This window comes from Colletotrichum karsti (genome assembly GCF_011947395.1).
Source record: "Colletotrichum karsti strain CkLH20 chromosome Unknown Scaffold11, whole genome shotgun sequence".
Lineage (NCBI taxonomy): Eukaryota > Fungi > Ascomycota > Sordariomycetes > Glomerellales > Glomerellaceae > Colletotrichum > Colletotrichum karsti.
The window spans coordinates 720288-740418 of NW_024065911.1; the positions used below are offsets into that span (position 1 = coordinate 720288).

Consider the following 20131-nt stretch of genomic DNA (forward strand, 5'->3'; position numbering starts at 1 on the left):
GAGCCGGACGACGGGTTCTCGAACGCTGAGGGTATTCGCACGATGAAGCGTTGCCGCGATTGGTGCAGGGCTGACACGGCTCTCCTCCGTCGCAGCGCTTCTTCGTCGATCGGCAAGCCACGCAGGCCTTGGCCGACCGCTTCCGATCCTCCGGTCTCACCGGTGGGCGGCCCATGATGTGACGATAACTACCGACGGGCCGGGTCTTGCGGGGCGTCCAGGTGGAGCAAGATGCGGGAGTTATGGGGTCGGGGTCCCGAATGGCAGTCTGTAAGATGCGGAAGGACGATGGTGCAATTGCCGCCGGATGAATCCAAGCGAAGAAAGACGTACGATGCTGGAACGATCCGGACAGAAGATGGGATTTCCGCCAACTTTCGATGAGTCTGAACAGTTACGGGTGCCATGAATACCGTGAATTGCCTCGGTCGACCACACAGATAACTCAACCACGCGCCATTGGAAGATAAGCGGCTCGTTGTGGTTCCGGGAGGGTCGTGACTAGGATCAACGCACTTCGACGGTGCTCGGCCCGCACACCATCCACACCCGCCCTCAGTTTTGGAGCAATGCGGCACAGGATAAGATTAGATGATGACAGTCAGTAACATGCTTCAGTGGTTGTATCAGCATACGTCTGATATCGTATCTGGGCATTGGATACCAATTGGCTGTGTCATTCTGCGAAACTCTGTTTAGCAGCCATTTCGGCCGGGACTCGGTCCGCAACTGGCTTATCTTATCCGGTGACTCCAACACATCGCTTTGATGTTGCAATTGATGGTGTAATGCTTGGAGGACACTTGTCAACGGTTTGAAGTAGAAACAATAGCTACATATATTACATATCGTCTTCTCAAAAAGCCTAGACGCGAATTTCGTAGATTTCCATCTCGCTGTCGCCCCATATCCAGTCTACAAGTACCATCGTCATCATGCCGTACGCCGACATCAGCAAGCCCCCTGCACCTCTACCTCAAACACAGCTCGACACAGTGTCTGATGGTGTATCACTGCTGTTGCCATTATCACGAAGAGGTGTTGGTCCTGGACTAGTCATCCTTGTCCCCTCCATCGAGAAAGCCCTCGCCATCGAGGATGGCGTTCCGTCTTTGCCAATCAAGTGGGCGGAGGAGGGTTACATAGTGGTCGCGATTGAACAAAAGGCGCTGGAAAAAGACGCGAAGAGCACACTGAGCCTCGCAACAAAGGCTTTGAGAGATTGCAATAAGTGTGAGCCAAAGGACGTGATAGGCCTCATCGGTAAGTGGCCAAGTTCGAGTCAGTGAAACGTATTTTTCTGACAGCCTTCAGCATACGAGCCTGTAATGTGGAACTCGGTGGCATCTCACGTTTCTAGTATCCCCCAAGTTGTAGGTGCCGTCGTCTACGCAAACATTTCGGACAAGTCGTCTCTAGCTCCATCGCCTGTGCCAGTAGCCTTTCACTTCGCCGGCAAGTCTGTCGGGGAGATTGAGCGAACGAGTACTCGGATGGAGTATTACTATCCGGGGGCCCTGTCATATAAGTTTGCGACCCCCTTTCAGGAACACTTCCATTACAACACCGAGTCTCTGTCACATACGCGCAACCTTACCCTGCTCAAGGGCCAGATGAAGAGCCCAATCTTCGACTTGGAGTCGATTTGGGATGAGCACACGTGGTACGAGTTTGCTGATAGGTCGGTTGAACACACCATGAGCACAATGGTTCAGGAGCCATATGTGAATCATATTCCAACGGTAGGATTGAAGCCGAACCACACCGTTCGTCTACGTGTTGCTAAAGGCTTGCTCAGTTGACCGGGGGTGTCGGACGAGAACCGCTGACCGGATTCTACCGACATAACTTCATATTCAACAACTCGGCAGACACCGAACTCGAGCTAATCAGCCGAACGATTGGCATTGATCGTGTCGTAGATGAGTTCATCTTCAAGTTCACCCACGAGCAAGAGATAGACTGGCTGTAAGTCCACGATCTGACTTATCGTCGTAAAAGACTATCCGAATGAATTGCTGATTCCTCTCAGGTTGCCTGGAGTCCCTCCAACGGGTCGCTATGCTGAGATACCCTTTTCCGCTGTCGTCAACATCCGAGGCGACAGATTATATCATGAACACATCTCATGGGATCAAGGAACAGCCCTAACGCAGTTGGGGCTTCTTCCAGAATATTTGCCCTTCCCTGGAGGGAAACTCGAGTATAGGGTGCCTGTGGCTGGCGTGGAGACGGCGATGAAGTTGAGGTCTCGCCATTCGGTGCGGTCGAATGAGATGTTCAACTTCAAAACAAGGAATGCGGAGTCACTCGCGAAAGAGTAGCAACGTACATAAATATACGTACACGGTTCTAATCTTGTGATATCCCAAAACCTTTGTTTAATCCATGCCTATGAAGATTCGGGGTTTGAAGAACTCGGTCCTTTGTTGGCATTGAGATGTCATCATTAGCTCCTCCAGTCAACTCACCAAAGGCTTTGCCCTTTAGACGATAACAATCGACTTGTCCACCCACTGTGCGACCCGGCTAATAGCTTTCAAAAAACCAACTCTTGCTAGCCCCAAGAATAAACCTTGCGAAGCCAAGTCTTTCACATGCCCCATGTGGCTGTTCTGGTGATACCCTAAGCGCAAAGTACAGACCGTATGAGAAAAGTGCTGCACGGCATGATCCAAGTAAATTCTATACGCGAGAAGTCGGGCGTCCCTTTACCATGGAAGCTGGTCACTCGAAATTTCTCCTGCCAAATTCAGCTTCGTGCTTCTTATAGTCTCATGTCAACCTCAACCGCTCTCGAAATGCGAGGAGGTCCATGAAAAACTAGAGTTCAAACGACAACGAGGTGCAAGGCGTTTAAATCTGACCGGCGCATTCGCTTCAACTCGCCAGAAACGACCTAAGATCATGTCGTCTTTCAACATCCTAGCCAGATACATAGACCCTGTAAGGTTTGGGAAATTGGGACCTCACAAGCCACGCAGAAGAGTGATGGGAGCTTGCTTTCTGAGTGTGATGGCTCCCTTCAATGTGACGCGTTATTATAATGCTTCATTCCTTCGTCTTCGTGGTTCATGTCGAATGACTTCCGTTCTACGTCAAGGTCTCAGTCGTCAACGACAATCCCACCTTCCTCAGGGTCTTCTTCCATACATGCATGAAGTAACATTAAATCAAAGCAATTGATGAGTAGGAGATTCTTCTCTTGCTGACGCGTCTCGAAATTATGTAGCTGACAGACAATGTTCAACAACAGTACGACTTTTCAATGGAATTACTAGCCTTTTAATACTTAAAAGTAGTTTCCATATGAACATAGCAGATTGAGTTAAACAAATCCTTAAAAACCCCCAAAGAACCTAAAGTTGGAACAATCGGCTGTGAACAGAACCTTACAAGGTACCATGTTGCGAACCATGAAAATTGAACGCGGATACCAGTCAACCTATCTCCGGTAAAGACACCATTAACTTGATGAAGTTTCTGGAATATAAAACAACCCATTCTCCATTCATTCTGTTTCTAAAATATGCATACTTTCGCGGCTGACGGAAATTCACCAACACTAACGTCTATATTGTGTCCTATGTGGAAAATTATCCCTCAAGGTGTTGCATGATACGAGCCATTCTCCTTCTGTTTTTCTCGTAAGACGCGATCAACACACGTTTTCTGATTATCTTCATTCACCAGCTGAAATACAGCAAAATTCAACTTCCACTTGGTTCATAGTCGACTGGCATCATTCCCCGCCTACGACCTCATCACAATGTCGGAAATCTCAGGCGCAAGCGCACCCAGCAGCACAGTCTACGGCCCACCAACCAGAGAGGCAGCAGCTCGAAGACATTTGCAACTCTCCAGAAAAAGCCTTAAGAGCCTTTTGTCTGAGCGAAAGCAAAAGTTTCTCGAGAAGCGCAAGAAAAGGGAAGAGGCCAAGAAACATGCGCAGGTACCCACAGGCCTCGTCAACCAGAGACATACAAAACCCCTCGATCTCAAGAACTTACATCAAAAAGCGGTACATAATGCAGCCGTGACTCAATTCCGCACGCGCATGGAAAAAGGTCCCGAGGCGACGCCGGATGACGTACTCAGGGAGGCAAGTGCCTTTCAAGACTGCGTGCGAAGGAAAGAAAGCGAGAAGGCAAAAAGCAGGAAGTTGCAGAAGACGAAGAAACATCGATTTGCAAAACTCGAAAAGAGATCGGGCTTTCTAGATCGTGCACCTCCGGTGTCACAGTCACAGGATGCCGATGAAGGTTTGACTTGAGAAAGATTAGGGCTCCATATTCACCGGGTGGTTTATACCTTGCTCAGTGAAGGGCCATTCTTTTCTTCTCTCCAGGAACAGAACCAGGCTGGGCCTACCGGTGTAAACCGGTGTGTCTCGGTGTGGCGGGTTAACTTTTTCGGTAAGAGTAGAAATAGCAAGAGCAGTCTTACTTTTTTTTTTCACCTCTCCCAACCTATTTTTTCTTCTTTTCCCTCTCGTCCGTCATACATCATTTTCAACGCATCTCAGCAGTCCATTAACGCAATGCTGCGAGTTGACGTCCCTGACGGCGATCATGCGCCGAAAATCCTTGGAGTCGACGCCCGCGATTCGAACAATATCTTCCAGAGCTCCGTTTCGCCGACAACCCAACATCCTTCCGCCGCGTCTCTCTCTATGAACCACGGCCCGTTCATTGTCTAGTGTGCGATGACCGACGGTCTTTTCAGAGAGAATGGCTACTTCCAACCTGATGATACGCCCTACGCCACGGTTACCCTCCCAATCGGCTCGAGCAACGAGGCCCGTTGGGTCCCGGACTCTCACCGGGCGGCGAAGGAATTGGAGTCTTTATTTCCGTCTCTAGTCCAGGCGTCCCCCGGAACGATCAAAATGGAGCAGTCCCTTCTCACTGCACTCACGGCAACTCACCACCTCGGCGTAACACGCTCCAGGGTCATGTGCTGGCCGGACCTTGAAGAGCACCTGGACGAGTCTACTTTGCATGCTCATCTCGAACTCCCGAACCCGGACACTCCGCTCTTGATTGTACTCCTGGACACGGGCTTTCCTCATCGTACCATGATCCGCAATCGATACATGGCCATCGACGAATACCGACAACGACATCCCGCCTCGAAGGTGCAAGTCTACCCAACGCAGCATGAAGCCGAAGCCGATGGACAGAAGCTCCCCGACATTCGCGCCCTAGATACAGTCTCTCTGACCAATGGACACTGGCGTCCCAAGACCTGCTACGGGGACGAAGAGTGCGCGCTGCTGGCTATGGCCGACTTTCCGAAGCGTTCGTGGAGCGGGTGCTCCGGGCATACCGGCGCCAAAACGAAACCCCAGTTGAGATGCCGTCAATCTCATCAACCGACCCTCACAGCTCAAGCCGAGTCCGACAAGGAGCCTTGGTTTCATCAAGAATTCGTCGAATTTCTATCCACGATGGAGTTTCGTGTCTTCATTACCACTCGCCCCAGTTCCGATGGACTCCGCGGCCGAAAGGGCCATGTTCTCCGCGTTTGCCTCACTCGGGTCTCGGATGTTGGTGCCACGGAAGCGATGAGTCCGACCGAGACTGATTATGCTGCCTGCGGATTCTCCAGCAACGACATCTGCAGCTTCGCACTTCAATGTTTCGAATCATTGAGGACACTCCAAAGTGAAGAGCTGGCGTCTTTGGAAGTGGGCTGCCGTCTCGATATCGGTGCCGATAAGCCTGGTGGACGTCTTTTCGTCAACGAGATTACAAGATGGAGTGGCGCTCACTATTACTCCCACAAGTGCTCGCCAGACTCACAGGATTCGATTTGTGAGGGATTTGCTGTGGCTTTTGTTGACTGGTTCCTGAGACCGTATATTGCTACGAAGGATATATGTACTGGTAACGGTGGCTGGGAGGGTGTGGGCAAGGACTTGGGTGGTCCACGTCTGTAGTCGTCAAGTCTTGGGGCTGACTCTGTGTTTATCTTTCTTCCAAGGAGATTAACGTGCCGTCGGGGTCGAAAAGGCTGGATACTGGTAATGCAGAACCGGTTCGTGCAAGCTATGACGAGCTTGGACAAAGGATCTGAAATTAGGGCCCGTACATCAGGTATTCTGACGCCGAAAAAGACGTAAAAAGAAGCCAATATGTTAAATAAAACTCTGATCTTGCTATCCTTGCCTCAGACTCGTGTAATCAAGCTCGCGACAGTGGCCCTTACACTTTCCATGCTCAATGTGTGTCCCGCTGATCCTTCGTTGCACCCTCTAGCCTTTCTAACAGTGCATCAATCCTCTCGGCATCCCATCCTTTGATAGGTCGTATTTGCCAAAGTGGCTGCTCTTTCGCGGCGTGTCCCAATTGCCAAGCCATTTGCAAGGTTTCTTCGCTTGACCTAAGTTCATGGTTGGCTTTCCTGTCGAGTAGAAGCTCAACTACATCCCAGCGACCATTCTCGGCAGCCCAGTGCAGAGGCGTTCTCCCATCATTGTTGGTTGCGTCTATCTCCGCACCAGCATCGATCAAAATCCGTACCTGGGAAATTGAACCGCGCGACGCGGCCGAGTGCAGCGGCAGGCTGCCGTTGAGCAACCGTGGGCTGTTGATACTGGCGTGATACTTTGTAATGAGTGTTTCCAGGATCTGAGCATCGCCTTTGATATCTGCGGTTGCATCCTCATCACTGGCGGCAACCGCTGCCACATGTAAGGGACAGAACCCCTCGATATCTTGCTCATCAACATCGGCGCCGGCGGCGATGAGGCGATGCACAGTGTCAATGTCTCGCTTTTCCACGGCAAGAAGCAACGGTGTTGATGGTTTGTCGCGACTTATGATGGTGCCATGCTGGCTGGGGTTTGCACCGAGGCCAAGAAGCGCATGGATCACCTCTGTCAGTCCTTCCCAGATGGCGTAGACGAGCGGTGTACCCAACGTGACAGGATAGCTTGATGTTATCGACGCGCCTCGTTCAATGAGATCGAAACACGCTTCCTCACTTCCAGCTTTAGCAGCTAGAGCAAGTGGCGACTCAAACGCAGTTTCCGGTGGCCATGTATGGTGAAAATAGCTGCTCCGTGGTGGCACAGGGGGTGACGGGGGAACAGGATTGACATTCGCTCCGCGATCTAGAAGCAAACGCATTGCTTTCCAGTGTTTGGATCGAATTACTTCCATCAGCGGTGTCGTACAAGAGGAATCGGGTGGATTCAGAACCATCCCGCTCTCGAGTAGATACTCGAGGATCCTGATATTCCCACCTCTAGCCGCAGCCTGAAGTAGAGGGGCTTTATCATCAGGCTTCTCGCGATTGATGTCTGCTCCGAGTTTCACCAGCTGCTCGAAGGCTTGTAGATCGCCCTCCACAGTGGCCCTATGCAGAGCGAGATGCAGGTCTGCTCCTTGGCCGGCAAGATACGCAAGTATCTCCCACTGCTTGCCTCTTGCAGCCTCGTGAACCGGCCCCGACCATTTAGGATTGACATCCGCTCCCGCCTTCACCAGTTCATGTACAATTTCCAAGCTTCCTGCGTTGGCAGCTGCTTCGAGAGCGTCGGGGTTTGGATCCGCCCCCCTACTAAGAAGTTCTCGCACGATTGCGACATTTGCTGAAGAAGCTGCAGAGACCAGTGCTCGAGGGTGATCGAAGATGTCCTCAGGTTCGTCAATCTCAGCCCCGTTGTCCAAACATTCAAGAACAAGAGTAAGATCGCCGGCTTTTGCAGCGTGACGAAGCTTCCCACCGATGCTCATGTCGTGCACCGCCAGCTCGCGAAAGATCTCCTTGTGACCCAGTTCCGCGGCTGAGTATTGGCTGGCTGCGAGGGATTCCATACTGTTGCCTTTCAAGGAGTCTGTGTGCTTCAGAAGCTCTTTAACGATGTCGATTCGTCCATGCTGCGTGGCAAAGTCAAGAGCGCTTGCAGGCCGGGCTTTCATGACCCAGTAGTCTGTGGCGCCATGCGCAAGTAGCAGCCTAACAATTTCAAGGCTTCCACCTTCCACAGCTAGAAAGAGTGTGTTGTGTCGGTGATCGCCAAATCTTCTCCCTCGAAGCTGAGCTTCGGCGCCCGCTTCCAAAAGTTCGCAGACAACATCGGCATGTCCCTGCGCGGCTGCAGCGCCGATGGCTGATCCGTATCGTCCACCGGATGCATTCACGTCGACGTTCGCATTGATCAAGAGCTTCACAACAGCCAAGTGACCATTTCTGGAGGCAGCTTGCAGCGGATTGCTATACAGTCCACACGCGCCTTTGGGCATATTTCCCTGGGCCAGCAGCGCTTGAACAACATGTCCAAGGCCATGCCAAGAAGCGCAATATAGTGGCGTGTAAGATGTCTCCTCATCCTTTTCGTGAAGTATTTGCCTCTTCTTAGCCCAAGGTTTGTCGACGCTGTTTACCTTCATCCAAGTCCAGAAGTAAGGTTGACTGGCATCGAAGAGGGTGGTCAAGAGATGTTGGTGGGATACTAGTTCCCATTTCTCGGGGGAGATCTCCCAGTGTTTCAGCCAGAAGCACCCTGCATAGAATGCGAGGGGATTTTGTTCCCAGAAATCTTCCGAATCGTGGTCGGTGGTTTGAAGGAAGTATGCAAGACAGGATTTTGCAAGATGAGCCTCGGTAGACTTGCCATGGAGCCCGAATTCTGGACAAAGATGTTCCTTAAACGCATCGGTTACAAGAAACTCCTTGACTGAATAATGCGCGAGCTGAACACGCCTTGTTGAAACTCCGAAGGTATCAACAGGGCCATGGTAAATCGATATCAAGCTGGATCATGAATCTAAGAAGTTTTCAATATCGAAGAGCTCAAGATCATCATCGACAAAAGGCACCTCGCTGGCTTCTGAGTTGATCGAAATGGCTGCACAGATTTCTTCGAGTGATAGCTTGTCCTTGGTGTCAACAACGGCCATTCCGCAACTTGCTTCAGGATCAAATGCTCACCGGTCTCCAGGCAAACGTGACCCACCGTAATAAGTTCCGAACGGAAACTCGATCCTTCTGATGAATCCTGCTCAGAACACGAGCGTAATGCATCTGGAGCGACTCGGGAAGCTGTTCTAGGGCGTCTCGGACAGCTCGAGGAGTTGCGCATTTTTTGAGCTCTTGTACCTGACAGTCGAGCCAACGGAAGCTTGAATTCGCGATCTTTGTCAGCCCCATGGCGTGCCCATGATCATTAAGGTTGTCTTACGATCCATTAGCCCGAGAGAGCAAGGTATCCCTGACATTGGTTTTGAGCGTGACTGGCCACCGGTTGAATTTGTGATGGCTCGCTAGATGTTCTTCCAGTGCCGCTTGAAGATCATGATCGGTTTCTTCATTCCCAACAGCAACCGAAATAGCTTGAAGGCCCTCGAAGGCAGACTTCAGGCGTTCCAAAGGACGACTAGATGTCAGTAGATGTACTGAAAGCTTCTTCTTCTGCTGGAGCCTTCTCAGGGATCTCAAAATGTTCTCCAGTGCATCTGCGTCTTCGCACTCGTCGAAGCCATCTATCACCACATAAGTGCTCCAAAACTGAGACATTAGCTTCACCAAAATTGCCTCGAGCAACTCAGTCACGGTCACTATTGGTCCCCGCCTCATTTTGGGTCCTGCATTCAGGCTTTCCAGGTCCCACTTGAGGTCGTCGAGATCCAGTTCGTTGTCGCTTGCCTGAATTTGGCAGACCAACTGCGAAATAAGAGACCGGTGGATCTTCTCGAGACTGACAGTACTTGAGTCGGATCCGTCGAAGAAGTAGTAACACAAGCTGCTCGACTCAATGACTTGGCAGTGATATTTCAAGTCTTGGATGACCTTGGAACTGCTGTCCGTTAGAGAATGACAAAGACCGCGGGTTCATCTTGAGCTAGAAACGAGACTTGTGACTTACCATAACACTGTCTTTCCGCATCCAGCTACAGGATTTTCAGCGCATAAGTCGAGTCATGACCAAAGGGTTCCCAACTTACACATGCCATGTAGCCACATAAGTTGGCAAGGCCTCGCCTTCCACTCGATGTAAGACTCGTTGCTGAGAAGCCACTCGCCGGTGCGGTTCGCTCTTCTCTTGGCTTGTTCTTGGTATTTCTGCTCCTGATCACGTCCACGAATCAAGCGAAGAACATCTTCCAAAGCTTTGTCTGCGAACATTCAGCTGACTGTTCTGTTTCGACGGCATGGAAACTGGGTTGGGTCACCTTGTTTCGCCTCGTTCGTTTGCTCGACCAGACGAGATACGCCGAAGCCAATCTTTGGCAAAGATCTAGTGTGTTCTAGTACGGCGTTTATGTTGCCTCTTTGGATGCATTAGAGTCGTATACCGCTAGAAACACATGCTCACTTACGCAGTATCTGCACCCAGAGCCAACTGAAGAGTTGACTTGATTCTGCCCATGGCGGACAACGATTTCTCACACTCGGACTTTGTCAACGGCCATTTCAGAACAAGCATCACGGTCCTTTTTCGGTGCGGCTCAAGCAGCCGACTAAGGTCCTCAAGCTCGCTGACGAACGAGTCCAAAAGACCTCCAGGCTTGCACATGATTTGAAGTGTCGGTAGATTGACACCGGTCTCAGCCCCTGCAATCTCTATCAGCCTCTCTGTGACATTTCTGATGCTTATTGCCTCAGCCAGCAGGCGGGCTATGTCGTCTGTCGCGCTTTTCAAAGCTTGGCGGTATTCGTAGCAGGCGAGGACAATTTTCCCAGAAGCCTCCAAGATGGCGAGGAGGGCGGAAGCGAAGCCGACGGCCTCCATTGCTGTATTGTGCGGATGTCGAGTAAAGCGGGTTTTCGTTATTCTTGACTGGCAAAAGGCCTCCCGTCTTGAGCGTCACAAGAACCGCGACGAGGAGAGAAGTGAAGCCATAAGCAGAGTTGCAGCGGCAAACGAGGAGGCGGGGTAAGATTGTCTCGTTAATGCCATTGGCCGCTTGTTGTGGTTGCGGAGACAAACGCGCATCAAATTGACTGCCAACGACTCTATTGGCCTCACCCACAGGCGCAGGCGCACGCCAGCGCTGCTTATAGCGAGCTCCGCGTTTGAGGGGGGCAAATAGCGACATGTAATACTCCCAGTCGAATTTAACCATTCAAGATCTAAAGATTGAGAAATGGGGGAAGTAGAGACAACGATAGACAAGATGTCTTAAGTATCCATTCAGTCCCCTTCCTCGCAGCCAGATCTGACGAAGTAAGTCAGACACCGGAAGCTGTGTTAAAGAAACACGAGAGCCCGGCGGGCATGAGAAAGTCATGAACTTCCCTACATTTAGTTCGATGAAGTCTACACAACATATCATACATGCAAATGTATGTCTAAATATTGACAGATACTTCAAGGCAGCTCTTCTTTCTTGATATTGGAAGAATGAGAAAAGATCCATAGGCAAGTCAGAACTATGATAAGATTGTGGAGAGCGAGCAGCGCGTAACGGTACGAAGACTTCAAAACCGCACGACCAGCGCCACTGGACTTCATGGGCCACCAAACAAAAAGTCCCAAACTGCCTGCAGCAAGTATTTCTAGATCGCCAAAGTCTGGTCTACTATCCTGAAATTTTCAGTGTGCTTCTATGCCTCGAGTGTTATATTTGGTACTATCGTTCACTGCTTGTGTGGTTTCGCAGTGGAGTGACAGACGTTTTCTCAAAGCAGCGTTGCAAAATCAACTAGAATTTTCGATGCAATGGAATTCAGATTACCATGAAAATTGACACGATGCCCATCTTTTGGATGTTAAGTGTGTGTTAAAAGACGCGACAGAACAACTTTCCTGTCTTTTCCAATATGCTTGTGCCTCTCTTGGCTCCATAGCTTCGCCAGACTCAGCCGCACATGATAATCGCGAAGGCAGCATGTAGGATGACCTCATTTGCGTCGCAGCCGAGCAGGACTTTACTCATTTTAGATAATAGGAGTCAAAAGAAAGGCATTCAAGGGCGTTTCAGGAATGACTGCGGAAGGCTGTGATGAATTACCTTGCACTCTTTCGACCCAATCGGACAGCCACACAGACAAGAAGTCAATTCCACATCCAAGACCGTAGTGTCTCGGGTGAGCAGGCTGTGAGAGCTCACGAAAGCTGCTGCCTGAACATAATCAATTTCATAAGTGTCCTTCAGAAGTATAGAATCACCAAAAGTCCTCAGCACATGGATATCGGGGTACCCTGTCATTCGACTTGCAAAGTCAATTCGTGCATCGTCTACATGCAAACTGTATCGTTAAGATTCTGTAGAAATGCATGCCTCAATCTTTTCCTACTCAATTACCAGACCATACCCATTCCGATGGTTTACTCCAGTGGTAATAATCGGCGGGTTGATGCTTACTGTTATCTTTACAATTCTGAACCTCAGTTCAAGTGGATATCATACAAAAGCAATCTATACGTCAGATCCCAATTCGACCATCAAGGATCTGAACCTGCGGTATGTCGAAAATTCCGTACACACTCATATCATAGACAAAAAAGGTTCACTCGTACCGTGCTGACTTTACTCTGTGGACAGTTGGTTTCGCAAACCACCATTCAATTGGCAAGGCGACACGAAGGCCGAATGCCAACCCGCAACGCTCTCGGTTGGAAGCACAATATTCACGGCAAACCTTGGCTTTAGATACAAGATCGTAGGCATCAACACCGTCCCCGATAACGACGAGCCGCCGTCTTCGTTGCTCTCGATGCGATACAAGAATTCTCTGCTTAGGGACTGTCGAGTGAAAGATATTGTCATCCTCCTCAAGAAAACTGACTGGTCTCTGCCGCCTTCGAAATGGAATTCTTGGGGCGATTCTGGTGTGACTTCGACGCTGTGGTGCATCGTAGTGTCCGACGACGGTGCTAGGAATGTCACGATGCAGGCTATTTATAATAGTCCCCAGAGACACTTCGACTATGTTATCACAGATCACTCTGGAACGCACGCAAGCGTTTGGTGGGGTACAAGATTACTGAATGCTTATTGGAATGGAGTGTTGACTGCATCCTCTCAAATAACACTGGGACAAAATATTGCGATTCGCGGTGGAATAACGTACATGCCCAACCCTTCGAATAATGAGTAAGTAAACATCTTCGCCTTTGACTAGCTATGGAATATTGTTAACCGATCCAAGTATTCGGTCCAGCCGCTTCTTCTACGCGAAATGGTGGTGGGATAGGGCAAACGGCGAAAACCACAACAACGATCCCAGTGTAAAGGATCCAGAATTCAACACAAAGGTATACGTCTTCATTCAAGGAAGAATATGCGGTGTAAAGATAGAGCAAAATGACTAATATTCTTGAAGGACTGGTGGTCACCAACTTTGACGGAAGGGCTTCATGTCGCCAAACTTCTACACTCGCTATTTGCTCGAGATTTGGGCAGCTGTTCGTCCCCAAATTTGCTGCTCGATGAAGACAGCCTTAAGTATGCCATTCTCTCCCCAGACAACATGAACCGAAAACCCGGCGGACTTCTAAACAGTACTCGGCCCAGCCCAGATGGCTTCTTTTTCAACTTCATACCCACACCTGGTCGTACACTTGGTAGCCCTGGCGAGGGCTTGACGACACTCAAAGAAAGCTTCGAGAAGTTCAAACCGCGCATGGGTCCACTCTCCTGCAACGAAACAACTATTGTTGCTGAGTATCTCTGTTCGGTCCCTGAAAAGAAGAGTGTTGGGGTCTTGGTATGGTCCTTAGTGCTGGCAAATCTCGTATTTCTTCAAGCGGCTTGGAAGCTTCTTCAGTGGACGGCCGGAAGTTTAGTGACACAACGAGACCCCTCAGCAATGGTTTGCGAAGGCTGCATACACTCACGGTCTAATGAGCATCTATCGATGATTTCAGAAAGAAAGATAGGTGAAAGGGTAGCAGTTGAACAGACCGGAGAACACGGAAACGGATACAGAAGGTTGGCAGACGATTAGAAGCGAGACGGTGAAGCTATCTAGATAGTTTCAATTAAGGAGGGCGAACTTGAAAATGCGCAAGTCTCAAGACCCTTGTAACAGCAAGAGTTAAATCGTAGTAGTATCATAATACATAACAATAAGGGGTGCCTAGAAGTGGGTGACGGACGCTACTGTGTACCTTAAGGCGGACTGCCTCGCGACTACACAGGATAAGAAACTCCGCGCAGTCCTTCAGATTTCTTACCTTACTACATCCCAGGCTGCTGCCATGATCCGTAGCATACTGGCTCGACAGCCAAAAGAATTTAAGGCAAAATAGGGAGATCGTTGCTTCAGTAGCCACTTGTAAGTGCGTGATCCCAACTGACTTTTCTCTGTCCTTGTCTACATTATGAGAGCCGCCATGAACGTACCGTCACAGGACCTAAGACGAAAGCTGGGGAAAAAGTACTAATATTACATCTTGACACCACCAGGTCGACTGCCAGACCTCAGGCCCTTACTCGCACCAGGTCGTCTGCTAGGACCTGGGTCCTTACTCGTATACGTAGCAGAACAGACCCTCCGTGGTTGACATAAGCTCACCCAGCGGCACCTCGGCGCCCTCTTTGACATAGCCCAGGTTTTGCATCGTGGAGATGGTGCCATTACCATGCGGCTCGAACACGTCCCACATGGTGATGGGTCCGTTTACAGCGGTTTCGACGTTGGCGCCGCGGACATCCGGATCAAGCATCTGCCACATCCACCACACGCGATCGACGTTGGTATGATGCACAAAGAAAGCCGGCTCCCCAGGGCTCACGTAGAAGTCCATGCCCGGATCGCCGCCAAACGCAAAGTGCCCGCCGGCGTGGGCACCCATCTCAGGCACGCCTTGCGTACCGGAGAACAGGTCCTCGAACCACCAAACATCACTTGTATTGCGCAGCAGCGACAGCAAGCTTGTTGTGTTGACGTATCTGTGCAGTGCATAGTCGTTCAACGCGCGCTTGAGGCATCGCGGGTTGTAGGCGAAGTTGTCGCCGGAGGGAGAGACAGCGGTCCCGCCGTCGGGAGTGCTCAGCTGCACCGGTCCAAGGTTTACGGTCATGTTGGCGAAGGGACCTTCGGTCACGCAGCCGCCGCCGGGTCCGCCGGGGATGCCTGGACATAAGAGTCAGTTTGACGTTCTACGCTACTTTCTTCTCCGCGCTGCGAGGATATGCTCGAAAACGAAACAGGGGGAAGAACCGAAAAGGCAGTTGGAGAGGGAAAGGGGATGTTTGGCTACGTACGAATCTCGCCGGTGGTGTTGGGATAAAGAACGATCTCAGGCTCGGTGGTATAGTTCACTTGCAGACCATTGCCCGACATGCTCGTCTCTGAGCCATCGAACATCGCCGAGTTTGCGAAGCCTTCTTGCTCCGTCTTCACCCAGTCCCTGTCAGCCCGTTAGTATGTTTTTGTTTTCCTCTACTGTGCCGCCGCGAGCCGCCTCCTGGGGTAGACCGAAGCATTTGGCTGTCTCAATGGGGCAGAAACGTCTCGGTCCTACTGTATCGCCCGTGAGACGACAAAGGCAGGGCAAAACAGCAACACGAACATACCAATATGGGAACGGGCCGGTATAGCCACACTCATCGCGCAGGGCGGACTCCATCTCCCAGATGTACCAACGGTGCCATCCGAGAAAGGCGGCATTCAGATGAATGACTTCCGTCTGGTTAATATGCGTTGCCACAAAGTCGTCGTATCGCGACTTGGCGCCTGGCACGAGGTCCGACGGCGTCCGGGCGGGGGTTGTCATCAAGCAGTTGAGAGCACCCGTATAGGCGATCTTCTCGTCGTCAGTCAGGGACTCGAACGACTTACGCACACGCACGTTCTCGCTCGTGCATGTCGAACTGCCGCTGCTGAGCCGCGAAGTGGCCACCCCGAGGGCATGCGAGGCGATATCCTCCAGCGTGGCGGTAGTGAGGTCGAAGGTCTGGCGCTGCGAGTGGGCGTGAAGGGGCGTGCTGTGTATGTACTGGGCCAGCCCCAGGAGGACGGCCAGTCGCATAGAGGACGGTTTGAACTGCATCTTCAGAGTTTGTTTGTCTTAGTGGCTAGTTGATTATGGTTTGGGAAGATGTTGGTTTGAAAAACAACGAAAGATGAAGCTAATGGATTATGAATTTTGGCCTGGGGTTGCAAGTCCAAGAGCGAAAGACCTGGCGTGCGAGCTTGAAGAGGCATTGATGTTCTTGATTGTGCCAGTTCACGAGGATCTTATATCTGCGACTAACTTGGTATCCTAAAGGGAAACACAATGATGGCCACAACATTGAACCTGCAGAGCACTGCGGCTTGCGTGCCCGGGCATTGCCGCACATCGAGTCGGAAACATACGCTGCTTCCGAGGCCGAGACTCTGACAAGGGTAGAAGGTAATCGATTGCTTGGGCAAAACCGCACCAAACATCCCACGAACATCTCCCCCTTGGTGTGTTGATGGTGGTATTCACGAGAATGTTCTAGTATGACTAAGCGGCCTTGGACACGGCGTATATGCTATGCAGGCACTGATTTTCGTCCCGTGCCAGAAGCTAATAGCTGAGATTGGATGAACTAGGCATATCTAGCATGGGTGGTTAATATGAGCTCGTCGGCCATGTCCCGGGGTTCCTACTACCTTAGACAAGTGGATCTGGATACCGTAGCATTGTTCAACTTCTCACGTCGCTGTGGATAAGCTTAAACTGTTGCAATCTTGCTGAGCGAATGATCGATATCACTGCGTGGCTGGGTTATCAAGGCGGAAATGATCGATATCACTACAGTACCATCCATTAAAAGCGCAGTCGTCAACAATACCTCACTGCTTCTGAAAGTTTGTAAGCGTGTGACTTCGGCCCTATAAGTAAGTGGGATAAAGTCCTATAGCAAATAATGAATCTGCGTTCTAGAATATTTCATAGATGAATTGCTTTTTTTAGATATAAGGCCAGGTTGAGGGAGAGGTTTTTGCACATAGTAACTCTTAGACACCCTATTGTATACCCCAGAAACTTGTTTCTTCCGCAATCCTAGGCGAGACACTAAGGAGTAGTTCTGTTAAGGCAAAAGCGGACAATTCTTCCCCCGTCTTCAGGGGTTGAGCGGAACGCGGAAGAAACAAGTTTCTACGATAATGCTTCCCGCGCCACGGGGCGAAAAGAACAGGTTAATATCAGATGTACGCGACTCGTAGCCCTGCAACAGCGAGCCACTAGCACCGGCTTGAGACCAAAGACGGACTTGTTTTACCGAACACGCACGGCCAGAGATGAGAACATTGTGTGATACTATTTCAGGGGCTTGCGGGCGACGGGTGGTGGGGGCGATGGGATAGGTCTCGCGGTGTCGTAGGTGCTGATGGAATTCTGCGATGGATATCTGGAGAGTGCCTGGGGAACTATGTGGCATTGCAGGACATTCTATGTAGCAGTTGACGAGTATCACGACCCCAGATCCTTTCTTATCGTAATTATTGCATGTGATTATTCGTCAGCTTCCGCCTCGGGTACCCAGCAAAGAACAAAAGGCTTCGTAACTAACACACCGCATCCAGACAAATCACCTGCATACGCAGCCTCTCGATGATGCCTGAGGATCAGCCGATCTGCGCGGTGTTTGCCCCTAGAAAGCAGCGTTTCCTGTTCTCTCTGTCACTGACAACATTGCAGCCATCGTCGACTGCCTCGACAGGAGGGCAGGAGGGCAGGGGGGCGGGCGGTCGCTCGGTTTCGGCCTCCGTGTGGCCGGATAAGCCCGACCGCCGCGTGGCCGCTCTCCTTGGTCTGCTCTTTAACTCCACAGGGTCTCCAGTACTGTGTCGCAGACGCGGCACTACAGATCGCCTTCAGTACGGGCCCTGCCGCCGACTTTTGGACGTTGAAGAAATAAAAAGTGACCTACAGCAGAAGTAGACCTACAGGGTGGGTTGGTCAGCTGCACCTCCGAAGAGATAGGCGTGAATTAACCTTATGTCTATGGAGGCAAGAGTCACAGTGGTTCTTCCTTTTGTCTTGTCCACCTATGCAGACTCATTCGACTGAGGGGGGAGTACTCTGAGACCTAGATTAGATTGTCAAGAACTTGAATGGGCGGGGGGCATTTGGGTCATCTGAGATTTGCTTTCAAATGAGGAAGGATGACTGATGTGCCATCTCCTTCACAGTTCAAGTTTTATCTTTCCAGGAGCAAAAGTCCATGGCAGTCACCAGACACCCCAGTCGGATGCATCCGACTTCGGGAACGCCCCTCCCAAAGTATCTAGGGATTTTCCTTTCCATCGGGATCTTGCCCCACTGCCATGATCCCGGCTCGCAACCTGGACACCCCATTCCATCAGCTTGTCATGGACGTCTTTGGTTGCGTTAGCGATCGTTCGTCAGATCTGTTCCTTGTACATGGCTGCCCACCTTCGTCCATGAGTCGCCGTATCCCAGAAAGGGCATCTGTCGATCAGGTACGCCCACCCGCCTTCCGAGGGCCCCGCGGACGGCTTAAATGAGGTGGGCAAGACGTAGGGAACCAGAGCAATCATCAGCTCAAGGCATGGCTTTTGGCGGAACATCCGCATGCAACATTCTAGGGCAGATGCGGACGAGAAGCAAATACCCGGTGGATGAGCGTTAGTTTGATGGGCAACGATCAATATACGTGATGAGATCATAAAGCATTTCACCCATCTCAAACCTGCACGGGAACAGCCGCTCACCGAATGATCAACACCTGTATTGACGGGTTTCGTGTGACGCTGAAAAGAACTGACTGGCGTCCTCTGGACGATACTGTTTGGACGACAAGAATTTTGTGATAAATTACCCGAGGACAGTACGTGTAGACGACACCCATTCTGCCATATTGGAGACATCTCGCATCCGCCTACTCAAAACTCGAAAATGATCTACCGGCTGTCCAACGTACCCCGCCATGAGGACGTCGTAAACGAGAGCTCGGAAACCTTAATCCTCCAACATGCCCAAAGTAGTTTGACTCCAAAGCAAGACCGAATGAGAAAGTTCAAAATATCGGCACCAGTGATTGGGTTTCGTGCAAATTGACAAGTAAGCTTAAACTTTCATCGTCCTCCACCGGCTGCTAGCGGCGACACGGAGGAAGATGGAGGCCGGCCCCATGCCTGATAGGGCATTCGAAGCCGCTAGTGGTGTGTTTCCAGATCGTTCATCTTGGATGTAGTTGATCTCACCCTCGCGAAATACAAGTCGAATACCGGGTTTCCTTGTTTGCCAGGCAGGATTGGGTTTGTAATAGCTCCGAAAGTCCATGCTGCTCAACTTTGGACTCTTCCAACCCCGCCGTTCATGATCAGCGTGTACCTCGAAAGAAAATGTAGTCAGTTGCGTCATAGTTACCGGGCAGATATTGTGAACAAGTTCCGATGAAGGTCGAGACCTCACCTTTCCGAACTTCAGGGATACTTTTATTCTGATTAGTGGGTTTTTCAAAGTTGTCACTAGTGTTTTATACAGCCTGTTTGCCTTGCCGCGTTCAGGATTTCATTTTCATTGCATCGACGATCAACCAGCTTCGCTTGGCATGTTCAAGAAAGGCTGCGAAAAAGTGTGATACGCAATTGCGGGCGCATTTTACAAATTCATTACCATTGCGATCAAGTCCCGCCCCCATCGCCAGTGTATGCAATCGTACAGCAATCTGTCTCTTGGAAAACCTGTGATAACCCCGTTTTACGGGAGGAAAGGAAAAGAAACTTCGTATCATATAATAATTCATAATATGGAAGGCTTGGAACTATCACGATTCTAATACAACAAACAGTCAGTGATAGTTTGTACTTCATTTGGTGAGGCATGAAGAAGAGCAGCTACTCAACATCAAGGAGAGATGAGCATGAGCTAAAAGAGTCCGAATTTTCGGTTCAAGCCTAGACCGGGAGGACACGCAACAGAATTCCAATACAAGGGATCGTTACCGGGTGCACATGTGGGAGCATCTCTAATCGAGATCTTTCAAACAAAATAGCTTCATAATTTATGGCCGGTCCGGACAAAAGGCATCGAGATTTGGCGGCATGAAATCCTTTTCCGGACAGTCAAAACATGACACCCCGCTCAAAGTTGACCGACAGCGAGGTGCTATGTATTGTTCCAACTTAATGAACCGATGCGCCTAATCCTTCCCCTTCTCGAATTTCTCCAAAAGCTTTCCAAACAGCTGGGTTGTTGGAAAGCTTGTCAGAAAGCTTGGTAAGTTCC

The 20131-nt window shown here is 50.5% G+C and overlaps 3 protein-coding genes across 3 annotated transcripts; 1 reads left to right on the plus strand and 2 right to left on the minus strand.

Annotated features, from left to right (window-relative positions):
• Positions 1–935: 935 nt before the first annotated feature.
• Positions 936–5941, plus strand: CkaCkLH20_04334 (lea domain protein; the record flags this gene model as incomplete). Its single annotated transcript, XM_038887053.1, has 4 exons — positions 936–1263; positions 1315–1742; positions 1799–1968; positions 4726–5941. 4 exons carry the CDS (start codon positions 936–938, stop codon positions 5939–5941), a joined length of 2142 nt encoding a protein of 713 aa, XP_038747757.1.
• A 280-nt stretch (positions 5942–6221) lies between these two features.
• CkaCkLH20_04335 (uncharacterized protein) lies at positions 6222–10741 on the minus strand (the record flags this gene model as incomplete). Its single annotated transcript, XM_038887054.1, has 7 exons — positions 6222–7003; positions 7250–8174; positions 9406–9805; positions 9875–9899; positions 9954–10124; positions 10182–10279; positions 10329–10741. The coding sequence occupies 7 exons, from the start codon at positions 10739–10741 to the stop codon at positions 6222–6224; spliced, it is 2814 nt and encodes a 937-aa protein (XP_038747758.1).
• Positions 10742–14422: 3681 nt separating this feature from the next.
• CkaCkLH20_04336 (uncharacterized protein) lies at positions 14423–15952 on the minus strand (the record flags this gene model as incomplete). Its single annotated transcript, XM_038887055.1, has 3 exons — positions 14423–15033; positions 15165–15310; positions 15477–15952. The coding sequence occupies 3 exons, from the start codon at positions 15950–15952 to the stop codon at positions 14423–14425; spliced, it is 1233 nt and encodes a 410-aa protein (XP_038747759.1).
• Positions 15953–20131: the final 4179 nt, after the last annotated feature.